Source organism: Hippocampus guttulatus, chromosome 18 (assembly GCF_054856545.1).
Source record: "Hippocampus guttulatus isolate MCC_2025c chromosome 18, RoL_Hgut_1.0, whole genome shotgun sequence".
Classification (NCBI taxonomy): Eukaryota; Metazoa; Chordata; class Actinopteri; order Syngnathiformes; family Syngnathidae; genus Hippocampus; species Hippocampus guttulatus.
This window is the reverse complement of record NC_141278.1, coordinates 10,228,913-10,255,110: the sequence shown is the minus strand read 5'-3', so window position 1 is coordinate 10,255,110 and position 26,198 is coordinate 10,228,913. Positions and strand designations below refer to the sequence as shown.

General features: G+C 47.2%; 2 protein-coding genes across 3 annotated transcripts in view; both read right to left on the bottom strand.

The window, feature by feature from the left end:
• Window positions 1-2,663, bottom strand: part of grin2da (glutamate receptor, ionotropic, N-methyl D-aspartate 2D, a) — a 63,760-nt gene extending 61,097 nt beyond the window's left edge. Inside the window, exon 1 of the mRNA XM_086137315.1 lies at window positions 2,384-2,663. Coding sequence (XP_085993441.1) covers window positions 2,384-2,450 — 67 coding nt within the window. The 5' untranslated portion in view covers window positions 2,451-2,663. The remainder of the gene's footprint in view (window positions 1-2,383) is intronic.
• A 7,908-nt stretch (window positions 2,664-10,571) lies between these two features.
• Window positions 10,572-24,867, bottom strand: dbpa (D site albumin promoter binding protein a). 2 transcript variants are annotated; one of them, XM_086136607.1, is made up of 6 exons: window positions 24,655-24,867; window positions 24,025-24,506; window positions 22,534-22,805; window positions 21,964-22,144; window positions 14,778-15,031; window positions 10,572-13,561 (listed from the first exon to the last, which is right to left on the bottom strand). In XM_086136607.1, exons 2-6 carry the CDS (start codon window positions 24,218-24,220, stop codon window positions 13,346-13,348), a joined length of 1,119 nt encoding a protein of 372 aa, XP_085992733.1. In that variant the 5' UTR covers window positions 24,221-24,506; window positions 24,655-24,867; the 3' UTR covers window positions 10,572-13,345. The 2 variants fall into 2 exon arrangements, with proteins under 2 accessions (XP_085992733.1, XP_085992732.1); XM_086136606.1 differs by having other exon boundaries at window positions 24,025-24,739.
• Between the last annotated feature and the right edge of the window lie 1,331 nt (window positions 24,868-26,198).

Sequence of the window (26,198 nt, the reverse complement as noted above, 5' to 3'; positions counted from 1 at the left end):
CTGGAATTGAACCCGGTACCTCTGCACTGTGAAGTCGACGTGCTAACCACTGGACTACCGGGCCGCCCTTGTGTGTATATATATATATATATATATATATATATATGAATATATATATCACATACACAAAGTAGTTTTATATTGTTTACATCGCGGATTTTCAATTGGGTGAGTTTGAAGCATAGAGCCCCCCCCCCCCACCCCCATGATAACCTGGGGTTCGCTGTCATTTAATAATCCAAAGAGCCATAAATATCTCCCCCCGCAAAAAAAAAATCCTCTTCATCACTTTCTCCTGCTGCTGCTCATTTAACCTCCATTACGTGTTTGGTCTCGCCGCCATCACTGCTCAAGGTAGACTTTAGGACGCTTGCTTCCTTCAGCGCTGTTGGCTCTGGCCCACATCAGATAACACAGTGGGCGCGCGCGTGTGTGTGTGTGTGTGTGTGCACGTTGACGCTCATTCATCTCCTCATGCACAGGCATCCATTCACAAAGGCTGATCGCGCACAATGATAACGGGAGGAAGAGAAAAAAACGGAGCGGCGTCGGGCAGGAAGCCACGTAAAAAGAAAAGGAGAGGTAAGGAAGTGATGGAGGGGAGAAGTGAGAAAGGAGAAGAAAAAGAAGAAGGGAGTGGGGAGGGGAAGGATGAGGAAAAAGAAGGGATGAGAAAGGAGGCAAAAGATGAAGGTATGACGGCTTGAGGAAGAAGAAGAAGGAATTAAGGAGAAGGAAGGAAGGAAGAGGAATCGATGTGCCGAATGAGGACAAGGAAGGAGGAGTGAGGACGAGATTGCAGCTGGAGGAGGAGAGGAAGATGAAGGAAGAGGTGCAGGGAGCAGGAGATTGCAGCTGGAGGAGCAAAAGAGGATTGGAAGCAGGCGTTACGGAATTGAAGGATTACAAAGTACAGCAGGTGAGGGGAGAGAAGCCACGAACAAGTTCAGCGTCAGGGTTGCACCAAAAAGCGGCGAAGCCAAGGAGAGAGAGGGCGGAATCACGACGGCGGCAGCGAGACGTTAATTAGACGAGGAGAGTAATGAACCCTGGCAAGAAGACGAAGAAAAAAAAAGACGAAAATGCTTCTCCCACGAAAACAATTCAAGTGAAACTCGTTGTCGAAACAAAACGTCTTCACCTTGAAGATGAGTCACCAAGAAGTGCTTTGACGCAAACATGTCCACGCACAAGGCACGTCAACGTTCGTTTGTGGCGGGAATTCGCCTAGCTTCTACGCTCCGCGGGCTTTCAAATGCATGGACTACTTCCTGTCATGTGACCCGTGTTTTAACGCTATTCCGTGTGTTTTATGACACCACTTCCTGTGTCTTGCGGTCTTGTTCAGCACTTGACGTAGTATCAGGGCGGCCGGCCTGACCAATCCCGGCTGACTTTGGGTACACCGCGGACTGCTTGTCGGAAATCTCAGGGCGCAGCGACAAATGAGTGGTCGCCAGTTGAAGTCAGAGCACATGTAGCAGTAGCCAATCGATCACGGGCACACCAAATTTTCAAACTAGTGAGGACAAGGAGACCTTTGCTGGACAAAGACTGTGATGCTGAACAAATGCTCAAATGAAAGCGGTAAATGACAGGAAAACAAGCAACCGACTGGTCGACATTCAAACACAGGGTACGCAAAGACGAGCAATGAACTGGTCTCCATTCAACGACAAACAGTAGACTGGTCAGCAGTCAATCACGTACAAACGCGCAAAAGTCCAGTGACACCTTTGGACAATATCGTGCCCTTCGATGAAGCCAACAGGCTAACCCGCAGATTGGAAGTCGGAAAGCGGAGAAACGTGAGGCCCATGTGCTAGCCGCTAACCACTCGCTAAAGTGAGGAACAAAATGGAGACCATCGAGACGCAAGGCACGATGAGAATTGAAAACGGCAACAAGTCAACGGGTTCGCATGCGAGTGCCCGTGTGTGAACTGTTGAATGCGCCTCCGGACAATCTGCATGATGATGATGATGGAGTGTAATGTGTTGTTTGATTATGCGCGCATGTTTGTGTGTGTGTGTTTTTGCCACTGCCAGTGTCAACCAGCTGCTGGAGTGCATGTGCTGCTATGTGATGTGTGGCCCAAAGCTTCGGGTCGTTGAGACCCCACTGCAGGATGCTGGAAGGAGCCAGCAGTGTCGCACATATGCGCAACAGCTACAATATGGTGCACGTGTGTGTGTGTGTGTGTGTGTGTGTGCGCGGGCTTGTACGTGTGCGTGCGTTTTAACAAATGTCCCATGAGTGAGTCACACCACGGGGACTTGGCAACACACTCACCAATGACAGAAGGGTCAAAGATGCATTTTAGCACGCGGTGTGTGCGTGAAGGGCAAAGCTGGCGTCAAGTCACGCGCGCGCGCGTACTCACGGTGCGCGCGAGGCTCTCGTTCCCGTGCTCCTCCCGGAGCTGCGCTCTCACTCCATCCGTCAGTCATCCATCCACCAGACGTCCTTTGCTCGTCATGCCCGCAGCAGGACGGCGTTCCGGCGCCCCCCGCGCCGTCATGTGGCGCACATACGCCCCCCACCCCCCGAGAGGAAGATGATGATGATGTCTGCTGGTCTAGTCCGCTGGGCCGGGGGGAGGGGGGGGGCTACATGTTGCCGCTGTTGCTGCCGTGCCGCCTGCGAGCGTGTCTGCGGCTCACCCAAGCGCCCGCCCGCCTGGATGCTGGTCGCCTTAACATTCTGTATGTACCCACGTCGCCTAGCAACGTCTCTCCGCTGCCCTCTCTCTCCGCCTCGGCCCCTCCCCTTGCCGCTCTTCCGCGACACGTGTTGAATGCAAACCAAGTCATGCCGGCCGCCGCCGCGTCCTTTGCTGCCTCCTCCCGTGTGCTGCTGCTGCCCAAAGTCAAGGATTCCAATGCACACTTTGATTTCTCAACCCCCCCCCACCCCCCACGAAGGACGGCCTTCAAACCCTACTCAAAAAACCCGAGTCCTCATTTGAAAGCTTGAACCTGCTTCTGAACGCTAACTTGGAACTTACTATCTCAAATAATAGGTAGGGTTTCAAATTTAACAGCCTAACAGCGAAATGGGTTTGCAATCATACTTGAAGCCAGGTCTAGATTTTCAAAACATGCCTACCACTTAAAGAAAAACAAAATCCTATGCCTGATTTGCAAGCCTTGTCAGAAAGCCTCATTTGAAACTCTCACCTGGCTTCAGAGATGAAGTAACATCAGATTGAGGGTATATTTGAAAACCTTCACACTTGCTTGAGTCCTTCAAGATGCTAAAAGGAAACAAATTCCATCCTGCCGTGCATCTTTTCCTGCTTCCTTGCCTCCTTGGGGGTCCTGGCCGAAGAGAAGAGTCTGATGCGGACTTTGGTTTGCTGTCTCCAGCTTGTTTTTCATCGTTGGCATCGTTATTAGCATGTTGAGAGGTTTACCGCCATTGGTCCTCCAGCCTCCGGGAGGCGCCGCGTCTTCCTGCTGACAGCAACAAAAATAGAAAAGACGGCCGAAATGTTTTCGGCATCGCGTTTAAAAATAGACTTCAACCAGCGAGCGTGTCGCGTCTTGCTTTTTCTTTGTCGCCTTGACAAAGCAACCAAGCAAATAGACGAATTGAGCGTCACCCACAAACAGATGACAAAATCTGCACCAGTTAAAAGGGGGGAAAAAATGTCAAGGATTCCACTTTGCCTTTCTTCCTACACTTTGAAACCCGAAACTTGGGTTGAAGCTATACTTGGAAAGTTTAAACTCGTCTTGAATACCAAGCTTGGAAACCCGATCACAATTTCAAAACGCAATCTTAAAACCCTAATCCACCTCGAAACACTATTTTGATTTAAACAAAAAAAAAACTGGATTGAAACCCTAAAAGCCGTACTTTAAAACCATCATTTCAGACGAGGTGACTGTCCTCGGTTTAAAAGCCTTCTTTTTCAATCTTAACCCTTGCTCAAACCCCAACTTTGAAACCCTCAAATCTAAAAACCTAAACCTGTTTTGCAACCCCAATTTGAGTCTGTGACCTTGTCTTGAAACCCTACTTTAAAGCGCTAACCCCAGTTTGATAACCCTCACCCTTGAAAAGGGGGAGGACACTGGTCAGAATCCTCCTCCTGCCTTGAACCTCTAAATTTGAAACCCTAATCCTGACTCCTCTTCAGGCAATCCAAACCATGTCACGCTGGTGCGCGCGAACAGGAAATGACAAACGGCGCGAGGCAATGACATCTGTGTCCCATTTGCGCATTTTCCGCTCGTTTCCTGAGCGCGTCCGTCCGGCCGAGGCGAAGAAGCGAGCGCAAGCTGCCGTAATGGCGGCAAAGCGTGGAAGGTGCTCATGCGAGCGCCATTATTTTTCCTTCTTTTCGTTTTGGCCATGCTTAATGTTCCTCATACCGCCGCTTTTGCTGCCGCCTCCTATGACCCAAGGAGGCGCCGCCGTGATAACGAGGAAAGAAAATGTGCAACAGTCCATGCGCTCACTAAAAAAAACCCGGCGGGAATGCGGCGCTTCCCGGGTCTTTTAGCGAGCCGACAAGAGAGCTGGGTCGCGCCGCTTCTTTTGTGGTTCCACCGAGCTCGGCAGGAGGCCCGACGTTCATCCAAAGCTTCCTGTGCTAGTTTGTGCATATTGAAAAGGAAAAATGGACCGGCAGCAGTCAAGGAAAGTAACCAAGTGCTCATTGACTGTTACTGTATTCACCCTGACAACATAGACAAAAAAAATACAGACATACCGTATTGGCCCGAATATAAGACGGTCCTGATTATAAGACGACCCCCTCTTTTTCAAGACTCAAGTTTGAAAGTTTGAACACCAAATTCATTTTTATACAGAAAATAATGACAGTACATCTGAAACAAATGATAACATATTTGAGAGAAAAAGCATATTATTTTGCCTCATTCAAATCTAAAGTGCAATCACATTCGTAACTGAATGGTTTCTGGTTTTTGAAATGTAAATGACATCATAACTTCTCCTCAGCTGCCGATCTTCCACCCACTTTTCTCCAGATTGTCACTACGTTTCTCCATTTTCTGTTGTCTCTTCTATTATTTTCTTCTCTTTTCTTTCTTACCGCTATTTTTAACTTTTCTTCTTCGTGCTACCGCCATTTTTATTTTTATTCTTGGTGACGGGTTCACTTTGGCCTGGGGAGTCAAGTTCAGCATTCGCTTCAATGGTATCTGGCGCCGTCTAGCGTCGTGAATGGGTAGTCTAGACTCCAAATATAAGACGACCCCCACTTTTTCAATCTTATTTCAATGCAAAAAACAGTCTTATATTTGGGCCAATACGGTATATCCACACACTTTTTGTTTTGTTCCACTTGACCTCTGACAAAAAAAGGGTTTTTCTCCACTTTGGGTGGGAAACCCATGTTCAGCGATGAGAGTGGCTAGTGATGAAAAAAAATCTGAAAATCAACCGGGGTTCTGGGGGCCACAGCTTTTAGAGATTTTAAAGCCTTCAAATCATTAATTTTATCAACAAAATGTTAAAATTTTTGTTGAAATACCAATCCCTATTTGCTTACAAAATTGGCACTTTATACTAAACATGCCAAAAATGAAGTGTATTCAATGTACGCACTACTTGAAACAGAAAAAAAAAATCCCAAGATTGTTCATTATTCTTTCAAGTGAAAATTTGACATAGGCCTTTGTGCAATGTTGCTTACGCATTCCTGGTGAGCACCAACATGTAACTTCAAATTTGCTGCTCAAAATCAAAAGTAAAAAAGGAAACGCATTCCCTACGATATTTAAGATTTGTTCATTACTTGTATTCATAAAAAGCTGTTGATTTTGACCTCATACAGTGATAGTGAAGTCCCAAACTGTTATTTGCTGCTGTTTACTAAAGAACAGAAAAAGGCCTGAGCAAGGCTATTACAAGCACATTTTGTTTGGCTAACAAGAAAGCCATTTGTGCGATTTGCCGCTAATGTGCTGTTGTGGCACAGTAGTGCATAGGGGAGACATCATCAGGTGTGCAGTGGGAAATCATCCAATTTCTCTTCATTGGTCTGAAAATGACTTTTTGGACTTTATTATAGCTTTTCAAGCATGATGCCCCCCACCCAAAAAAAAAAAAAGAAATATAAAGAAATAAAGTATCACATTTCCCCTTGACTAAAACCAAGTTTCAAATGGAGCAAAAAGAAATTGTGAGTTAATTGAGATGAGATTATTACTTGAGTACTTTTTTGACGTGTGTTTGTGTGTGACGCTAACGGTAGTACCAACAACCAACTCCCATAATTTTTTTTTTCTCCCCCAAAAGCGAGCAACCACAACGTTGGTACCTCCGTTTTGGAGTGCAACACAAACACACACTTTGCCATTCAGGTGAGAAAGACGCAGCACACTGGTGCCATCCTCGCCCGCCAGCAAGACAAAGGACAAATGTGGGCCTGGCCCCATTATTTGGCCGTTTATTGTCACAGCTCTCCTTATCTTGGTGTGGACAATGTGGAAAAATATATCAGGCAAGAAAAATCTTGACAATTAGGTCATGTAAATAACAAAAAGCTGGACAGCGGCGCCGAAGTCAAAGCGCATCGACTACTTCCCGTCATCGCGCCCTCTCGTGACACTGTCAACACGCGGCCGTCATGATGATCGAGCAGATGTCCGGCGAGACGATACGGTGACGGGACACTGAATTAAACATGAACGCAAACGCCAGAAGGAAAAACGGGGTTCGTACCGCTTGGAGAATTTGGAAGCGTAGCTGCAGCCTCAGCCTCATTTCGGGCCTCCTCTGTCACAAAAATATTTTACCGACCAATATTTCTCCAAAATGGATGACATTTTGACAGTTGGGCGGGACACAGAAAATCAAAGAAGAAGAAAACACGCAAGTGATACATTTCCAAACAGGTCAATTTTGCTTTCTTTGTCACCAAGCACAGATCAAATCAAATAATGTCTCTCCTGGCCTTCTCAAACTATACTTTTTTTTTTTGGTCATTCTGACGGTCACACTGTCAGACTACCATATCGTTGTGTTGGCACAAGCGAGACATTTACACTGGAGGTGAACACATTTTTTTGTCACAGTGAAGTGACGCACGTCATTTTCAAAGACACACGCGCGCGCCAATGTTATCCTCATTTACGCATTCGCTTGCACTGATTAATAAGCATCCAAAAGTTATAATTAATGTATGTGATAATTTTGTGCAATTTCCCACTAAAGTCCAATAGGTCCTGTCCAACCTTTTGCACAACTACTTAACTGCAATTGAAGACAATTTACATGGTTCAATGTCATTCTGGTTCAGCTTTTGTGGTAAAGTTGACAACATTTCTATGAACAAAAAGTGATAAGGCGAGTTCAGGAGCTAGCCGGCTGTAACCTTGAACATGTGCTGTTGGGATAGCCAAAGCTTTCCATCGGTACAATGTTTTATTGTTTGCAAAACAATCGACAAACTCGAGTACTACTCAGCTTTACCACACGTTACTAAAGGGCACGGCAGTCTAACGACATCCGACCGAATCCATGACAAAAAGTGCGGAGAAAAACGTCAAGGAAGGAGAGGTGATCAGTTGACATAATCAAAGGGGCGCCACCATGTGGCGTCATATCGTACTACCACATATGACTGTTGTCCATGGACATTTGCAACCGGAAGTGTCCGACTGCGTTGTGTTTAAGAATATTGACGACGCACAGCAGAATTTCTTGTATTGGCTGTGTTAAATCGTCTCAATCACAAAGCCTGACGAGAATAGCAGAAAACAATGTCCTCCCGTCAATTAGAGTGATAAAGCGTGTCCCTAAACAAATGATATGGCACAGCAATATATGAAAATAATTTTACTTGTAAATGAAAACGTTGTTTTCCCAACTCTAAAAATGCTTACCTCCCCATGGACATCAAGTGAAAAAGGGGAGAGTTGTTTTTGAAAGAGGCAGCCCACATTAATTATTGAAGTAGATGAACAGTTAAACATTTTTGTTCGTCCCTTTTATAATGGAGGATATATAGTAAAGGAACACGTCAGGAATGTATCATTTCACAGATTGTGTGTAATTATAATGTACTTTTCTTTTTTTCAAACCCTCCCTGTTACACATGTTTCGACTGCGTAACTTTTCTACCGAATCTTACAAAACGTAATCGCTGTTTGAGGTATTTGTGTTCTCATAGCAAACATGATATGACTCTTACCCTCTCATAACTTTCATTCATTCATTCATTCCAAAATTGCAGTGGGCATGTATATGGTTCTAATTCAATATGCACCTTTTTGGACAAATACTAATTCCCATAATGAAACTGTACGTGCTTGTAATTCATCAAGCATAACTTTTTGTACAGAATCTTACTATAATGGCTGTTTGGGTAATACTTGTTGTAGTTTTGATCGAAAGAAACCAGTCCGTTTATGTACTCAAAAGTAGTTTTACTTCAGCAGCACCAAGAACGTGTTACAGGCTTACTCGTGTAGCAAATCAACCAGAGCTCTCGCGCCGCCTTGTGGACGGGTGGTATGACAGCAGGTTACAATGGCTGTAAAATAGGGACATTACCAAAATAATAATAATAATAATAATCATAATACATTTTATTTATAAGCGCCTTTCAAGACACCCAAGGACACTTTACAATAACAAAAAACACAAAACAATACGGATAATAGACAGATCTACGCTTGTGCTTGAATTCACTACAGTGTGCGCTTTTTCCTACTAAATTCAAAGTTTGCAAGATTTCCTTTCTAATAGTAACCTACATATTCAACATCAACAACAATCATCACAGGCACAGTTTGTTTGACTTACTTCTTGGTGACTTCACCGTGCTTCCACAGGTGCATTCGGTGGCGTTCGCATCTTGACAATTTATTCCTCACCTTAGTATCGCTTAAATATCTCCCAAAATGCTTCCCTCGCACGCCTGTTCCTACCTCCTTTTCCCTCTCCCTCCGCCTCAAACGCCCCACCAGTCGTCCGCTCATGCCAAAGTTGTTGAAAATTTGAAATACTTTCAATAAAAAGTTGTCGTCCTACCAAGCGCCAGTGGCGGTTCTGGGGGGGGGGGGGGGGGGGCAGCGGGGGCCAGTGCCCCTGTAGCACCGATTCTGGCCCCCCCCCCTGTGGCCCCCGAGCGCAGATTACGCAGTCGTGCCGAGTCGCCGACGCGAAAGGTGGAACCAAAGTACGTGATTTAACATTCTAGTCAGACCCTTTAGTGCGCTGCGCCATTTAAAAATGAGCGGGAAAATGAGAAGCAGTCCGTAGAGAAGGAAATTACCACGACACGAGTGCTATTTGCGTGTGTGTGTGCGTGTGCGTGATTGTGTGAGTGTGTGTGCATGTGCGTGTGCGCGTGTGTGTGTGCGCGTGTGTGTGCGTGTGTGTGTGTGTGTGCGGGTGTGTGCGCGCGTGTGTGTGTGTGTGTAACTTTTTTAGTCTCCCTTTTTATTTTAATTTTTATTTAACAGGATCAATATATAAGACATTGCCTTTTAAAATTTGGATAATTATATGCATGTAAAACATCTAGCTTCAGTGTATTTGCAATTTTTGTCCCCGGCAGGCTGGTACCATATCATCCCCTGGCTTGAATATTCTCAACAGATGGACAGGGCGTATTGTTACGCTTGCATACATTTTAGCCCTCCTAATACTGTTTTTTTCTCATCACTGTAATGTTATGACTACAATTTCAAAGTCTGAAGAAATAAAAAGTCAAATAAGATTTCAAATCTGTCTTTTTAGCCCTGGGTTGAATGTGCCCCCGCCCCCATCAAAACCCCTGGCCCCAGCCCGGCCCCCTCAGTGAAATTGATCCAGAACCGCCCCTGCCAAGCGCACCTGGTGCAATCAACTGGACGCGTTCACAAAGTCACTCGCAAAAATAAATTTGGCCACCGGGTGGCGTGATTGCTCATTTTACTCTAGCTCCAGGCAAAATTTGTGTCAACAAAATAGTGGCTCCAATAGTCACTTCTAGGTAACGACGCGTAACTTGTCTCATTTCCGACTCAGTTGCATGAACATTTACATCATTGTCAGTGAAACAAATGTGCATGGATCTAATTTAGCATTTGCATTTTGTGCCTGCGGGTGTGCAGAATCTTCTTCGTTCAAGCTGTTGACTAATTGTTTTGATTCACTACATTCAGGACATCACTTTCGTTCAATGATCTACTAATTCAATGACCTACTAAATTCCAAATGAAGAAGTTAGAGATGGTTTTTATTCATCCTGCTTACCCTTAAATCACGAAATACCTGTGAAGAAAATGTACATGGTTCGAATTCAGTTGTTTTTGATACACATTCTTATGAAACTCCATTGAGAAGAATGTACGTTTTCAATTCGTCATAACCCCGTATTGGAAAATAATGATGAATCTTCCTAAATCTAGTTGGACCGGATGTGCTTTGATTCATTGCTTTTTGTACAATTTCCTGCCAATTTCCAATGAAAAACTACAATTTTCATTCACTGTGCGCAGCGATGTACAATTTCTAATTCAGCCGGCTTAAAATTTCTATACGAAAACTTACTTAAAGCCCAATCATGAACATTGTCCTATAATATAGAAGGAAAGAAAGTCGAATGGTGTCAAGGAGGTTTTATTGATAATCAAAGCGCCATCACCGTCGTCACACACGCGCACACACGAAAAAGGGGTGACGCCGGGCCGAAGGGTGGCGCTGCTGAGAGTTGGGCTTCTCCAGAGTCGCCAGTCGTTGGCAGGCTGTCGTCGCCATGGTTACCTGCCAGTTGGCCGCCATTTGCACAGTGCGGACATTGAAAAAGTCCCTAAATGGCAAAATCCCCCAAATAGAAAAGACGGACGCGCACGCACGTCGGCTTCCAGAAACCTCCCGCTCAAACGTCACGAGTTACTGTTTGTCTATTCAAGATAAAAAGTGGATAAGAATATTGGAATTACATTACCCAGGACGCACCTGGGCTCCACGGAAATCTAGTCAAGTGAGGAATAACAGCAAGTGGAAGAAGAAACAACCGCCACAAGAAAAGCGAAGAGCTTTCTTAAGCTTTTTTGGTATTTTTAGACCTTTCAGGCTTCGTTTGGTTTTGATCTCCCCACACACAAAAAAAAAAAACTACTGAGTGTGTGTGGTGAAGATGAGCCCAACCGATTTGTGGCGTCAACCATCAAGGACAACCACCTGTAAAAGTCAACAAGCCTAAAAATATGAAAGCAAACGTTATACTTGCTTTTTTTGCGTAGCATTTTTTTCATGTGTATTTTAATAACTCAGACAAAAATACCTGAGAGAAAAATGACCCCCAAAAAAAGGATTTTTGTTTTCCTCTGTAAAATCTTACAAATATGTATATTACAACTAGAATCACAAAGTTCAAGCATATATCATACACATACCGTTTATTCATATTACACATACAGTATATGTATATATATGTGGATACATACACATATATGTATGTAGTGAGAGAAGAGTTGAGTATGAGTAGGGAGCGTCCGTCATACGATGGACACGTGGAAGTCCACACACCCTTTCATCCAGACACAAACACAAGAGAAACTCAAAACACAAATCAAGGCTTCACAGGCAGTTCACTTGGGTGGGGGTGGTGGTGGGTGGGGGTGATAATGGGTGAGTTTAAAGTCAAGGACCGTTTTAGATCAGCACCATTAAAGTCCAAAACAACAACAATCTCTGCGTGTATTGCATGGGTGTGACGAGTTTTAGTGTTTGCGGATGTGTATGTATGCATTGTGTTGTGTTTTTGATGTGGTGGGAGGGGGACACGTGTTTTTGAGTTTCTGTCTCAGGGGTGTGTGTGTGTGTGTGTGTGTGTTCCTGCTGCTGCAAATGTAAGAATGGTGTCAGCAGTAATACAACGCAAAGGTGCCGAACGAAGGTGCGTTCGGCAACCCGTCAGCCAATCAGACGTGGCTAAGTAAATTGCTTAACGAGCTCCCAAAAAAATCCAAAGAAGAATAAGATAACGAGCATCTGATCCCCAAACTTGCCTCTCAGCTCTCACAATGGTTCCCAAGCCCCGCCTCTTGCCCCGTATGAAATCCCTGATTGGACGAGATACATTCGGTTCCGCCGGCTCGGGGCGAACAAGTGCAGCGCCTCCCTCCGCATGCCTGCTGTCGAAAATCGAGGAAAAGTCCTGCTGGCCCGCTCGTAGAAAAATAGACATGGCCGCCCCGCTTCCTGTTTGTCGGCTTGAAAAATAGACTTGACACATAGAAAAGAACACGACACGATTGGACGGCGGATGTCGAACATGTGTGGAAATCCCAATGAGGCAAAGTGGGAGCAAGCTGGGCTGACACGTAAAAAAAACGGTGGCAGCCAGTGCCGCATAGTGTAGCCGCATGGCCTTTCTGTCAAAGTTCCACGAAAGTGCTGCAGTTGTTAGCCGTGCCTTCGCTTCCTCTGCCACCCCCCCCCCCCCCGACTGACTTGCTTCCCGTTTGTCCGCTTGAAAAATAGATTTTGACACGTAGAAAACAACAGGACCGGCCATCAAAGTGATGACTCGCCACTTCTTGCCGGGATGGGATCGGCTGCAAAGCGTTGCCGTGTATCGTGGACACATCGTCCTGACTTTTTGAGAAGAGCACAAAGCGAGCGGACGCCATATGTCAGATGTGTAGCGAAAATTCAGATCCAGGTTTGGTGGCATGACGTACTGAAAACAGTGCACATCGCGTCGTCCCCCTCAAGTCTGCGCCAGACTTCTACAAAAATGTTTCTCTTGATAGGTTGATTGGTCGCCACGCTGCTTCCCGTTTGTCTTCTGGGAAAATAGACTTTTGACACGCAAGAACATGACACGGTTGGACGCAGTGCGGAGCATCGGGGTGCAAAAGTGAGAGTGAGCCATGTTGACGCGCGCAGAAAAAAAAAAAGGGGAGACCCAGTGTCGCTTCATGTTATACCGCCTCGTATGGGCACATCACATCAACAGTGGTGTGAAGGACTTCCTCTAAAGTGCTGCTGTTGTTAAGGTAAATGGCCGCCGCTTGAAAATACGTCGGCAGCGCAAGAGATCTCGATTTGGGAGGTTAGGCGGGATCCAACTCTATGGCATGGCGCTAAAAAAGGTGCAGTGTCGCATGGCCTTTACATCTGCAGGCTTACCCCAGACCTGTTCAGCTGAGTGGTCGCCACTCCGCTTTCTGCTGGCCACTTTGAAAAATAGACTTTGCCACATAGAAAAGAGGAGGCGGAGACGACCGGACGTGTGCAGAAAGTCCCGATGGGAGATGCGGTGCAAGCAGGAAGGCGCGAGCGCCGTAGCGGTTGGTCCCGTCCGACGGACTTCCGCTAAAGTGCTGCTGTTGTCGGGTTGACTGGTCGCCATCCCTGGCGGTGGGAATCACAGGTCGCCGTGGCGACTCTCGTACTTGTTGATGATGTTGCGGCAGCGTCCGAGCTCCTTGCGCATGTCGGCCACCTCCAGGCGCAGGGCGGCGTTCTCCCGCTCCAGGAAGGCGGCGCGCACCGAAATCTGGTTCTCCTTCAGTCGCCGCGCATCACGCGAGCGCTTGGCGGCCTCATTGTTCTTCACGCGACGGCTCCAGTACTTCTCGTCCTGGTGGAAAGGGGGTGGGGTGGGGGGTGAGGTTTGGAGAGAGAGTGTATGGGGGGGGGGGAGGGGGGTGGCGGAGGGTCAGCGACATGATGATAAGGGAGGCAAGGATTAAAAATGAGTAGGGTTACTGCTCATATCGTTCTCGCCTTCTATCTGTATATCATATCCCTCCTTCCATCATCCGCCAATCCACCAGTCATCCAACCATGCATCCATCTATCTCGCTACCATTTATTATCTATCATCCATGCGTCATTTACCATTTTTCCAGAGGTACAGCTATCATCCACTTATACGTCCAACTATTTGTCCACCGTTATCTATCCATCCATCTATCGATCATCCATCCATCAACCACCCATCCAACTATCCCAGGGGTCGGCAACCCAAAATGTTGAAAGAGCCATATAGGACAAAAAAAACAAAAAACAAATATGTCTGGAGCCGCAAAAAAATAAAAGCCTTCTATAAAACTTACAATGAAGGAAACACATGCTGTATGTATGTAGGAGACTGGACTATCTTTGTTGTATGTTCACAAACGCCCCCATAGAATTTATTTTGTGATTTCCTTGCTTGATTTTTTTGTTTTGGTGCATTATTTTCGCTTTTCTTAGTGTCAGTGAAGTGATCATGAATTTCCGTTTTTCGGAGGCTGTCTTTGAACGCCTCTCGAGTCGAACGAGAAGAGAGAAGGCACGGAGTCGGGCGCAGACGTGTCTGTGTTTGTCGAGACTGTTAAAAGCATCAATAAAGTGTACGTTTTAAAAAACCAACACCACAGCTCTTCTTTATCGGAGCTGAAACATGTATCTATATCTATTTGAGCTTTATTAGCCTATTATCAACATCTTTTTCCATTTCCAAACATTTTTTTATAAAGCTCCAGAGAGCCACTACATGTCACGCGTTGCCGACCCCCGAACTATCCAGACATTAATTTGGCAGCCAGCCATCTGGTCTCCTATCTGTTATTATCTTGCCATCCATTCATCATCCATCTACCGTATTTCTATTCATCATCAACCAGGGATTCATCCACCCATCATCTTCAGCCATCCATCCACTGCACCTATCGAAATATCCCGCTTTCTATCATTATCCATCCATCAAGCCTCCACCCATCCCACCCTCTATCAATCATCCAAACATTCTACCATCCATCCATCCGTCTCACAGCGAGGTGACATGCTGGCGTTTGTGGGACTTGTAATACCTTCTGCTCGTTGGGCACGAGCATCTTGCGCGCCTTCTTGATCATGGGCTGCGGTTTGAGCTCTTCGTCGCTGAAGCGGTGCCGGCGCGGGTCGAAGGCCTCCTGGCCCGGGACGCTGGAGAGAGCCACATCGGCCGGGTCGGGGTCAAAGTTCACTTGGATGTCGCCGCCGCCCGGCGTGGCTGTCGACGCCCCCGCCGAGCCGGGTGGGCCGCTGGAGGTGGGGGACGCGTCCTGGGCCGCCACCTGACCACCTGGAGGGAGGCCACCAGAGGGCGTTAGTCGGCCGTATTGACAACTCGCAGCCTGATTTATTTATTTTTTTGTTTGGAAGGGGGGGGGGGGGGGGGTTAATATTTTTGCATTCATTTATTTCATTGCTCATGTTACGTTTTACGATGCATTTTAAAATATCCAATCAGACTACTGAGTCCATACATTTTTATTTTTGTATTCATTTATGTATCCATTTCTTCATATCCAGTCATAGCCCTCCTGTGTGGAGTTTGGTCTCCCCATACCTGTGTGGGTTTTTTCCGGGTAATCGGGTTTCCTCCCGCATTCCAAGCACATGCATGGCAGGTTAATAGAACACTCTAAATCAGGGGTGTCAAACTCATTTCACATTGTGGGCCACATACGGCCTCGGTCGATGTAAAGTGGGCCGGACCATTAAAATTATACCGTACTGTGCTATTAATAACCAAAATAATGTCTTTCCTTTGTTTTGGTCTAAAGAAGCTCAAGAACATTAGGAAAATGTTGAAATTTAATAAACAGATCTTTTACAAAACATTTCATTAAGCTCCTTAGATTTCCTTAGACAAATGTGCAATTTACTTTTATCATTCACGTATATGTATTGCAACTGATCCCACTGATTGTACAAAGGCACAAAACTTTAACAAGTAACTGGTATTGAAAAATATAGTAAAGCATTTTTAAGATTAAATGAGATTTATAAAGAAAGGAATTTTCAAACCATTTACATGTGCTTATAAAATCTAAATGTAATCCCTACCTACACTTTATAAACTTAGGAGAGTGCTATTAAATGTGTAAAGAATAAAGTATTCACATGTCCTTGATAGCGTCTGCTGTGTTGGGTCTGTCTCAGTGACAGACTGAGGATGCTGTTGTCTTCTTCTCTGATCAAAACAATGTTGTCTTTTACTCTGATCAAAAAAATGCGTCCCCCTAGCGGATACTCCACGAACTGCACCGTATTAAAAATATTCATTCCGTGTCTTTTATGCATTTTTTCACTTTTAAATTATCCTGCGGGCCGATTCCAGCCCGCGGGCCGTAGTTTTGACACCACTGCTTTAAATTGTCCCTAAATGTGAGTGTGAGCCCGAATGGTTGTTTGTAGCCTGCGATTGGCTGGCAACCGGTTCAGTGTGTCCCCGGCCGACCGCCCAAAGACAGCTCGGATGGCCCACGATCCTTGTGAGGATAAACGGATTAGAAAATGGATGGATGACAATGCTTTGGGTTTTTTTATCTCACTACGAATGGATGTCGCCAGAATCAAACCATCGCTTCCCTTTCATGTAATTTGCATTTATTTTATGTTCATGACAGATTTCTTTATTATTATTCGACTTTTGGTTTCGCTTCACCGCAGCCCCAAAAGTCAGCTTGATGATCAGTTCGTGTTTGCGCTCGTTGCCTCGAAATACGAAATACTGTAAATGCTGAACGTACACCTTTTCGACAGCGTGTCGAAATCTCGGGAAAAGATGTGATCACTTGGCACACAAGCCCATGTGTCACACGTTGCCCAGACACCCCCACGCTGATTCAGAATCAATGTTGCCATGGCAACTGTCAGCCTGTTGCTGATGTGACCGCTTTGAAGGCACCTGAGCGTGCGCTTGCGTTCACAGCATCCCGCACGTGCGCCGTGCGCGCCGCCCTCCTCATCCGCCTCCACACACTTGCCGCTCCATCTGTCTCCATCATCCTCATCCTCATGCGCCAGCTGATCCTGACTAAATCAAAAGAGCCGCACACTGTCCTTGAAAACTACATTTCAGAGACAGTCATTTTTTTAAATCATTTTAATGGAGTAGAATCAGTACTTCTACCAGTCTTATTTTTGACGTTTTATCTGTAGTTAGAGCGCGTGAGGCCTTTTGCCGCCTAAAACAGCCCCGGGAACGCGCACAGGTGACACGCCCAGCGTCAAGAGAGCAAGGTCAAGTTCCGCTACCGTCCCCACTTCCTCCCTCGCTCTGTCAGCAGCCTCGAAGCCCTGCTGGCAGCCTGCCGATTGCCACGCAAATTAGCGAGTCGCACACCAACATGTTCTTGTCCCGAGTGACATCATCACACACTGTACGTATGTACGTGACGTGTGACCGTTGACTGGCTGTGGAGGTCGGTCAGAGTCAAAAACTGGGAAAAGAAGGAACCGTTTTAAAAGCTACGACAATGACGCGACGAGACCCTCCGTTCTTCATCGCGGCCCACCAAATACAGTCAAACCTCGGTTTTCGACCATAATCCGTTCCAGAAGGCTGTTCAAAAACCGATTTGTTCGAAAACCGAAACCACGCTCTTTTAAAAAAAAAAAAGCTTCTTGAACACGTCTGCTCACAATGGAAAGCGACACGAAGAAGCGTCACTTCCTCGTGTAAGGAAGGCGAGAGGAGTCAAGTGGTGTATTCAAGTGCGCTCAGTTTGTTCGAGAACCGATTTTCGGTCGTCATCCGAGGCATAAAAAAAACTCGAAACTCAAAAAGCGACGTCTGACTGTATTCACATGGAATCCAATTTTACGAAAATGATTTCAAATTTGTGGATCCATTTGTGTGTATATGTCGGCGCCCGGTGCTTGTGCGGGTTTTCTCCCGCAACCCTGCTCCAAGTCAACACAGGAATTGCGGAACCCGAATTCGCACCCAGAATTTCAGGACTGTGGCGGCTCTTTTGAGCACGAGTGCCGCAAAGCAAAACACAACTGCATGCCAAAAAAATTCACATGTGCATGAATAAAATTGCAAGACCTATTGGATTTTTCAGGCACGCGAGTCATGTGATTCCTCCACCGATTTAGAGATGCGATGATTTTCTGATTGTCAAACGGAATGCGCCTGGAGCCCAAGCAGGCAGGTCATGTGACCAGCGTTCTCGTGCAAAGGCAAGCCGGTTTGCTTCTTTTTCCTCCCTCCCTTCGGTGCGTGGGTATGCTCACTCACAACACTCCCCCCCCCCCCTCCACCCCCACCCCTTCGGCTCCCTGCAGCGGCACGTGACGTGGCGGCGGCACATGGCCCGAGCGTGTGAGGCGGCCGGGGAGCACACATTTCAAAACATGCAAAGCAAACTCGCCTCCCTCCCTCCCTCCACTCTGCACAGTCAGCCTGCCTTAACTCTTCCCTCGCCCGTTTTCCTGGCGGAGGTGACACTGACAGACCACGTCAGACTCAAAGATCAGAATCACTCTGAATTAAATAAATAAATATCCATCCAGAAATCCATTTTCAACACCGCTTATCCCGAAAGGGGGTCGCGGGGGTTGTTGGATCCTGTCCCAGCTGACTTTGAGCGAAAGGCGCACAACCCTCTAACTCAGGGGTGTCAAACTCATTTTTGTGGCGGGCCACATCGTCGTGACGGTTTCCCTTGGAGGGCCGTTACGACGGTGAATTTTGTGAACCGCCACATATTACATACACAGCACACAACAAATTGATGGATATGTAGTTTTGAAATCAGTCACGAACAGTGACTTGTTTCAACACTGTTTACGGTCATGTAATAATGGGGTTTGGAAACGAGGAAATGCTTGCAATATCTCCACGTTATTATGGGTTACATATGACCATTTGAAATTTTGGTTCAGAATTCAGCGAGCATCGTGGAAGTTGACATGCTTGATTTGCTTTCGTGGGCCACATGTAATGATGTGGCGGGCCAGATATGGCCCCCGGGCCTTGACTTTGAGACATGTGCTCTAACTGGTCGCCAGTCAGTTGCAGGGCACATATAGAAACAGACAACCATTGTGCACCGTCACTGAATGGGGAGCGATCCAACGCCGCTAGCACAAGTGTACCTCGACACCATCAGCGACTAATAAATAAATATGACAAATATTATATATTTAAGCACTCAGGTGTCCGACCGAAAGTTATGCGCTCAATGCTAGCCTATGATCCCAACGGGCAAGTGCAAATGCGCAATTATAAACCTTGAAGTAACTGCTACTTCATCCAAGTCCAAGATGGCGCCCAAGTAGGCCGCCGTCGGCGATTGCTCTCAAGAGCCTTGCTTTTTTTTTTGTGTGTGTGTTTGTTTTGTCACTTTGTGTTTGTTGTTGCGTCGTGTGGACCGGATGTGGATTGTTTGTCAGTATTTTTTGGCTACGACATTCATCAAGGAGGAGACTCGGTGCTTGGTGGTTGCGCCTTCTCGGCAGCACGGGTATACCAGCACTGTTTTTGATTGGGAGGAATGTCGGTGCCATTTGACTGCCATTGCTGGACAGCTCTGGGGCGCTTGTGTTTTTTTGCGCCTGTAATGGGCAGCATTTTTCACAGCCCCGCTTTGTTCAGCGGAGAGATCAGTGCTGATGACAGTCTGCGGCTGGATGGATGCAAGGCTTGAGGAGCCGACGATGAGAAGAAACCATCAGCGCAGAGCGCCGATGTGGAACTGGGAGTCGCGGCTTGGAATTGAAGCGGATTACGTGGGACGGGAGACGCGAGCCAATCTCTTTTCATCAATGGACGCTACAGCTTCCGTGTTTGCTTTCAAAACTTAGCTTGTAGCAGTCGTGTGCACATTGCAGCATGCCATCTTTGATCCACTGGTGAAAAGGACACTTTGATTCGCTCCTCTTTCATCTATTAACTGCTTCAAACAACAAAGTGTATGCAGGAAAAGTGATTCAGATTGCACGACTGTCTGTGTCTTATGTGTTGTGTTATTTTGACTTCAAGATGGCGCCGCGAGAGTGGCTGCCTTTCCAGCAGCTCCTATATTTTGTTCTCCTACTTCTTCCTTTCATAACTTTGCTGCTGTGAATTGGGAATTTCTCCATTGCGAGACTAATAAAGGAATCGGAACAGCAATGCATACAAACAGAGCGGACGACATTACTCTCAGGTACGCCGCCTCTCTGCTCATTCGTCAACGACTAGGCACATATATACGGTCAGGCAAGCATTCACATCCCCGCCCAACATCCATCCATCTGTGCGACGCATGATTGTGTGCATCCAACTCTTCTCTCTCGTTGTAGTAACACTCGAGCAAGCAAGCGCCACTACCACCGCGGGGACTTCTGGCTCAATGCTTCCCAGTTCACATTGGGCTCCGTCACGTGTTCGCGGCGCGCACACGCAGACACAGATGAGCGCGTGGCTGGACACTCGTGTGCATATTGAAACTACTCTGCATTAGAGTACATAAACAATGATGGTTGAGCGTATTTTGCAGCGCATTTTGGGTTTCATTTGGCCTTGCAGCTGCTTTGTGCGATGCAGTCCACATACTGTTGGACACAACCTTGTGCAAGAAGACCTGATGTTGCGCACAATTTTGTCAAAAATGCTGCACGCGTTGTCGCGCACAAATGCTGGAGACAATGGTGTACTCGATGCTGCACACGATCTTGCATCCAATTTCGTTGCGCGCGGGGCTGCGCAAATCATGCTGTACTCAATTTTTGACAAAGTTGTGCACAATGCTATTTCAAATTGGACAGTTTCTGCCGTTGGCTGGCAGTGACAACGTCTTGAAGTCGTCCTGCACGTTGTCTACAGCAGAAATGGGCGACTGGCGGCCCGCCATCGGCCCCATGCTCCTTTTATGATTTTTTTCTTAAATGTTTTTTTTTTTTTCACAAAGCCAAAACATTCTTCAAAAAGCGCAAATCAATATTAAATATACGTTTTTGATTTTAAAAAATGAAGAGGAACTGGGGAATGAAATCCCTCAGGGGCGGCTCAAAATAATTTTAAAAATATTATATATATAAAGAAAAAGAAGAAAATACAAGTGTTTGCGAATCCGTGACTTTTAAGTTGTACCATCACTATTCGCCACAAGATGGCAGACATGTCTTTTGTTGCATTCTCAGCTGCATTCGAGGAAGGAGGGAAGTCGGAATTTTGTTCCTGAAACTGGCCCGGTTCCGACCACAAAGTGTCCGAGGCGAATATAAACAACACAGATGGCTGATTCCGATCCATTGTTTGTTGCTCTGGTACATCACAACACATTTTGACCTCGGGCGAACCTTCTTCATAAGTTCCTTAATTGAAATAAAATAAAGGAATGTCTTATCTTCAAAGCAATTCATTCGTAACACCAAATAACTTCATGAGAACGGCATGTCTTCATGCCGTCGGTACAAATCACGTCGCGTGACGTTTTGTCAAATGACTAAATGAATGCGATATTAAATAAAGAAAGCCAAACATCTGTTCAGAATCTTGGATTTGCCAATCACTGTCTGCGTCTCCATGTGGGTCGCCATTGTCGAATGACGTCACGTTGAAACTGCTCGGTGAACTCTGGGTCTTTTTTTTCACCCCAACTTCACAACTCAGACCTCCCAGCGGCTTTCCAGTGCATTTTTTTCATAGCCGGGGGTTGGAAAAGTTAGATTTCCCACCGTCCTCCAATGCAGCGCACTCTATTAACTCATTCAGTACCAGCCAATTCTAGACCAAGTCTGAAAAGACGTTTAAAAACGTCTTTGGGAGTGAATGAGTTAATTACTACGCAAGTAGGTCTTTTTGCAGATTTGAATGATACGTAAAACATACACAGTACCTCAATATGAACGTTTTGAGTGAGTTGATTTTTGCGAAAAAAATAAACGGTGAATTCTTGCACTTAGTGTTGGTTTCTTGTTCAGCTGTTTTGGCAATCCTTGAATGATGTTTTTTAATGTAAAAGTTCTTTGCACTGGAAAAACAATTTGAGTCGTTTTACAAGAGCAGGACTTTGCACACGTGTTTGTATTTTGTCCATAAATTTAAAGTGGCATTTTTGTCATCCATCTGGTTGCCGCCTATTTAGCATTGAAGTTAAGACCCCTTCACCTCAGAAACGGGCAACTTTTGCCAGTCAGTGGGTACTCAGACCTGCAGCACCAGCCCTGTCCTGTTCTGTCCTGACCTGACCTGTGTCGTCGCGTGTTGTACCACAGTGCTTTAAGTTGACTCACCGTGCAGACACTCGGGTGCTCCCATCAAGCCTTGCTGCTGAGGCGGCGGCGCTTGGACGCTCTCCAGTCCCAGCAGGGACGACGAGGACGACGACGACGACATGGAGGAAGAGGACGAGCACGGCGATGGAGAGCCGGGCGGGCACTGCGAGCTCTGACTGGGGACTGCTGATTGGGAGCTCTGATTGGACACAAAACAGAAACCGGTTCAACATTGACGTTGTCTCTCCTGCACTCGAACAGCTGACAGGAGTTTTGGCGAACCCACTGCCACCAGACTGCCTGCTTCACTATTCCTGTCCCGTTCTATGCTGTTTCGTCTTTCATCTTTTCCCATCCTCTGCTCTCCAGCCCTTTCTCATTCATTCCAGATCCACCTTGTCCAGTTTTGCCGCATCCTCTTTAGTCCCACCCTGCCATGTACTGCTCTATCTGTCCCATCCCATCCTGTCCTTTTTCATCCTGACCTCCCCCATCCAGTTGTGTCGTGTCCCATCCCATCCTGCGCTGCCCTGTCTTGTCCTGTCCATCCTTCCCTTTCTCATGTGTTTCCCACTTGCGGTTAGCTACCTGCGAGGGGATCTGCGCACCGGCGGAGCTGGGCCCGTTTCCGTGCATGCCCATTCCATTCTCGGTCAAGAACTCCTCCAGGTCCATGTACTGTAGCTGGAACAGGCCACCATCACAGGGCAGCGTCCGCTCCCACAGCAGCGGGCCCAGGAACGCCGACTGGGAATTGGGCCGCAGCGCCCCTGAGCCCAGGCCGCCGCCAAGAGCACCGGGCCCGCTGCCGACGCCCAATCCTAACGTGTCCTCATCCGAGTCCAGCGGTTTGTCTTTATCTGCCCGAGAGGAACGTTTGTGACAGGTTAGCATTTTAGGACAGCTCAACATCGGTAAAATTATACAAGACAATCTGACGTTAGCCGGGGAACTGCTTCAAATGTGGGCCTCCCACTTAAGAAGTGCCGGCTTTAAATCTCTGCTGCTTAAGACTTCCTGAGTAGTACTTGGCGTGTTGTCCTCATGCTCATAAAAAAAAAAAAAAAAAAAAAAAATTCTTCATGTCATTGAATACCAATCAAATGTCCCCTGCTATGAATGTGAGTGGGCATGTGCATTGCAACCAATCAACATTTGGTTCGCTCTCACCACACACGCAATGCAAAGCTAGAGCCCAAAAAATCTCCAAAGCAGCAGTTGTAAATTTCCCCAGTGTGGGACTAATAAAGGATATCTTATCTTAACTCAACATTTCAAGGATAAAACCAGGCCAAGGCACCAAGCGCCGAAGCGTCGGCTCATCCTCTTCCTCTCTTTCATTGGCATCCAATACAGCAAACAAATAGTGCCACCTGTCTCTTGGGTTCAGCAATGACAGCATCGGTGTCGCCACTCAATGTAAGGACAAAAAAATTGAGTGGGCGCCAACCACGCCGCCATTTAAAATAGGAGTGACCCTTGAACAACGTGACGGCGTAAATCAAATCAAGGACCAATGATGTCAACATGAAAGCGCGAACGTGGGGGTTCAGCACATTCGGCTAATGAGTCACATTCACATTTGGTTGTGGCTTGTGATGGGACGCCTGTGACTTTGGGGGCCAAGCAGGAAGCTCCTTCATGCAAATTACATCTCAGACAGGCCCACAAGCCTGACCAAGAAAACAAACACACACACGCACACACACACACACGCCTTTGTATTTGCGCGGGGTGCGTGTGTGTGTGTGTGTGTACAATGTCAGGGCACAAACATACAAGCAATGTGATACATAGTCAAATAATGGAGTGTCCACCATTTCAGGGCACAGTCAGATTGGTCACCAGCCAATCCTAGGGCACACATAGCCACATACAGTGCAATGTTTGCCACACGCACTCTCAGCGACACAAACTGTGTGTGTGTGCGTGTGCGTGCGTGCGTGCGTGTGTGCGTGCGTGTGTGTGTGCGCGCGTGCGTGCAACGCTTGCCTGCTGTCAAGACACTGTTCCTTTACAAGAGTGAGTGCGGCGACGCATGTACACGAGCACGAGCACGTTCTCTCCGTGTGTGCTCACCTTTGATCTCGCAGCAGTCTTTGCTGCCTCGCTGGTCGGCCTTGATGGGCAGCTGCAGGAGCGACTTGAGATTGTTCATGGAGGTTAGGTGGCCGCCCGGGGGGCCGCTCGACGTCCCGTTGGGGGCTCCAAACTGGGCGCCGGCCCCCCCGGGGAGCTCCGACGGCGGCGGCAGCTGAGCAAGAGGCCTGGACATAACTTCCGACCGGAGGGGTTGGGGGGTTCGAGATCAAAAGAATCCAATTAGGGCCCCGTTTAAAAGGTGCGCGTTCGCGCGACAGTTGCGCGCGACGGCAGCAGCAGTTGAAGAAGCGACAGCAGACGGAGAAGTCTACTTATCTCCTAAAGGGCCCCATGGCTGCCGAGACCCCCCCCCCCCCACCTCACCCCCGGGGGCTCGCATCCACTTCCTCCTCCTGCTCCTCCTCCGTCCCCGCCGAGCGCGCGCTGAATCCCGGGGGCGCGCGGCCAGTCAAGCGCCCCTTCGGTCCGTGGGCATCGAGACCGTGCGCACGCAAAAGCAAGATCGGCACAAGTCCACGAGGCGCCCAATAAGGAGACAAAGTGACAACGTGTCAACATAAAGACGACACGAATTAGAGGAAAAGACAATCCGAGTAAGCGCCTCACAGAAGATGCTGCTCCCACCTCCACTGCTCTCGCTCTCTCGCAATCTTTCCCTCTCGCAGTCAGCTGGAAGCAACACGGGTCGCTCATGTGACGTCACAGTCGACGGGGGAGGCTGCTTTGAATACGACGGCCACTCCCACTCGCTGCGTTCAGGCTCTGCCAAAAGATGTGAAATATCAAAACAGATTTCCACTAACTTGCTAGACACTCCAGTTGGGATTAGTTTTTTGTACGATTTTTTTAATCTACCACCCTTCCTGGAAAAAAATGTGAGGGGCGGGGAGGTACCAAAACCGTGTGTCACATCCTTGTTTGGTGAAATCTTTATTTCCTATATTACGTGGAGGCATCAGACAAGACAAGCTTTCCGGAAGCCACTCTGGCCACGCCCACGTATGGAAATCCTTTCTGGATTGGTTGTTCACGCATCATGCACCAGCCCCTCGAAAAATTAAAACACGCATGATACACGCTGAAACTGGTTGCCTCACAGATGCCCAAAGACTCAAAACACGGTCACACACAGATACACGCAAATGTTCAGGCGCTCGTGTACTGCTGTTCACGCAACTATGCACACTTGACTCAAACACACACAATCATACTGTACGCACCCACAGAGAAACCCAGACACACACTAGTGTACAGACGCCCACTTCAGTACATGCACACATCACAAAAAGACACACGAAAACTCACGCTGGTACGGTACGCACGCATACTGACATCAACACTAGTACAAAGAAGCACGCGCGCAAACGAAGCCACTCATGCGTATGCACACACAGGTATCCACACGGATACACGCGTGAGTGTGTTCCCTGCACAGCACACACAAGGGCCAGCCTCCACGCACAACGTGAGAAGCCTGAAGTGAACACAACACACACGCTTATTACGTCACACTAGTGTGTGACAAGAGCGAAGTGAAAACAAACGCCGCTGCCATGTCGGATTGGACGCGCTACAGTCCACTCAGGAGCAGTCAGCCGACGGCGCGCGTTCATGTGAGAGCAGAAGAAGAAGAAGAAAGCGCGCGCGCTTGCGGCTCGCCATTTGTTCTCCCGCCAAGTGCGAGCCGCGGGATCACGTGTCGGCAGCACGCGCCGAGCGGCGATGGCGCCTCACGCTGATTGGCTGAAAGTAGGTCACTCCTGGAACCTGTCCCGGCTTCCCCATTGGCGCAAAATAGGTCACAGGCTCCGCCCACAGGTTTCCCCATGCCCTAGCCACGTGACTGTGAGTTGGGAACCGGCAGTACAATCTCAACGTTTAACAAGAATTTTAGGAAGGGACTCGTGGATCGTATTCAGTGTTCACGCTGCTCAATTCTAGTCCATAGATATATTTAAAACTATTGAATGAGTATTCGTTCTTGAATTTGTGTCGGGAAATATAGTTCTACCTTTTATTTGAACTGTCACAGCTTTCTTGTCACACGTTCAATTACTGTATGACGTAATTATGAAAATTGCTCCTTGTCCATCTATATTGGGTTAATAAATACATAAATGAAACACAGCGTCAGCTGCTGCATTGCATTC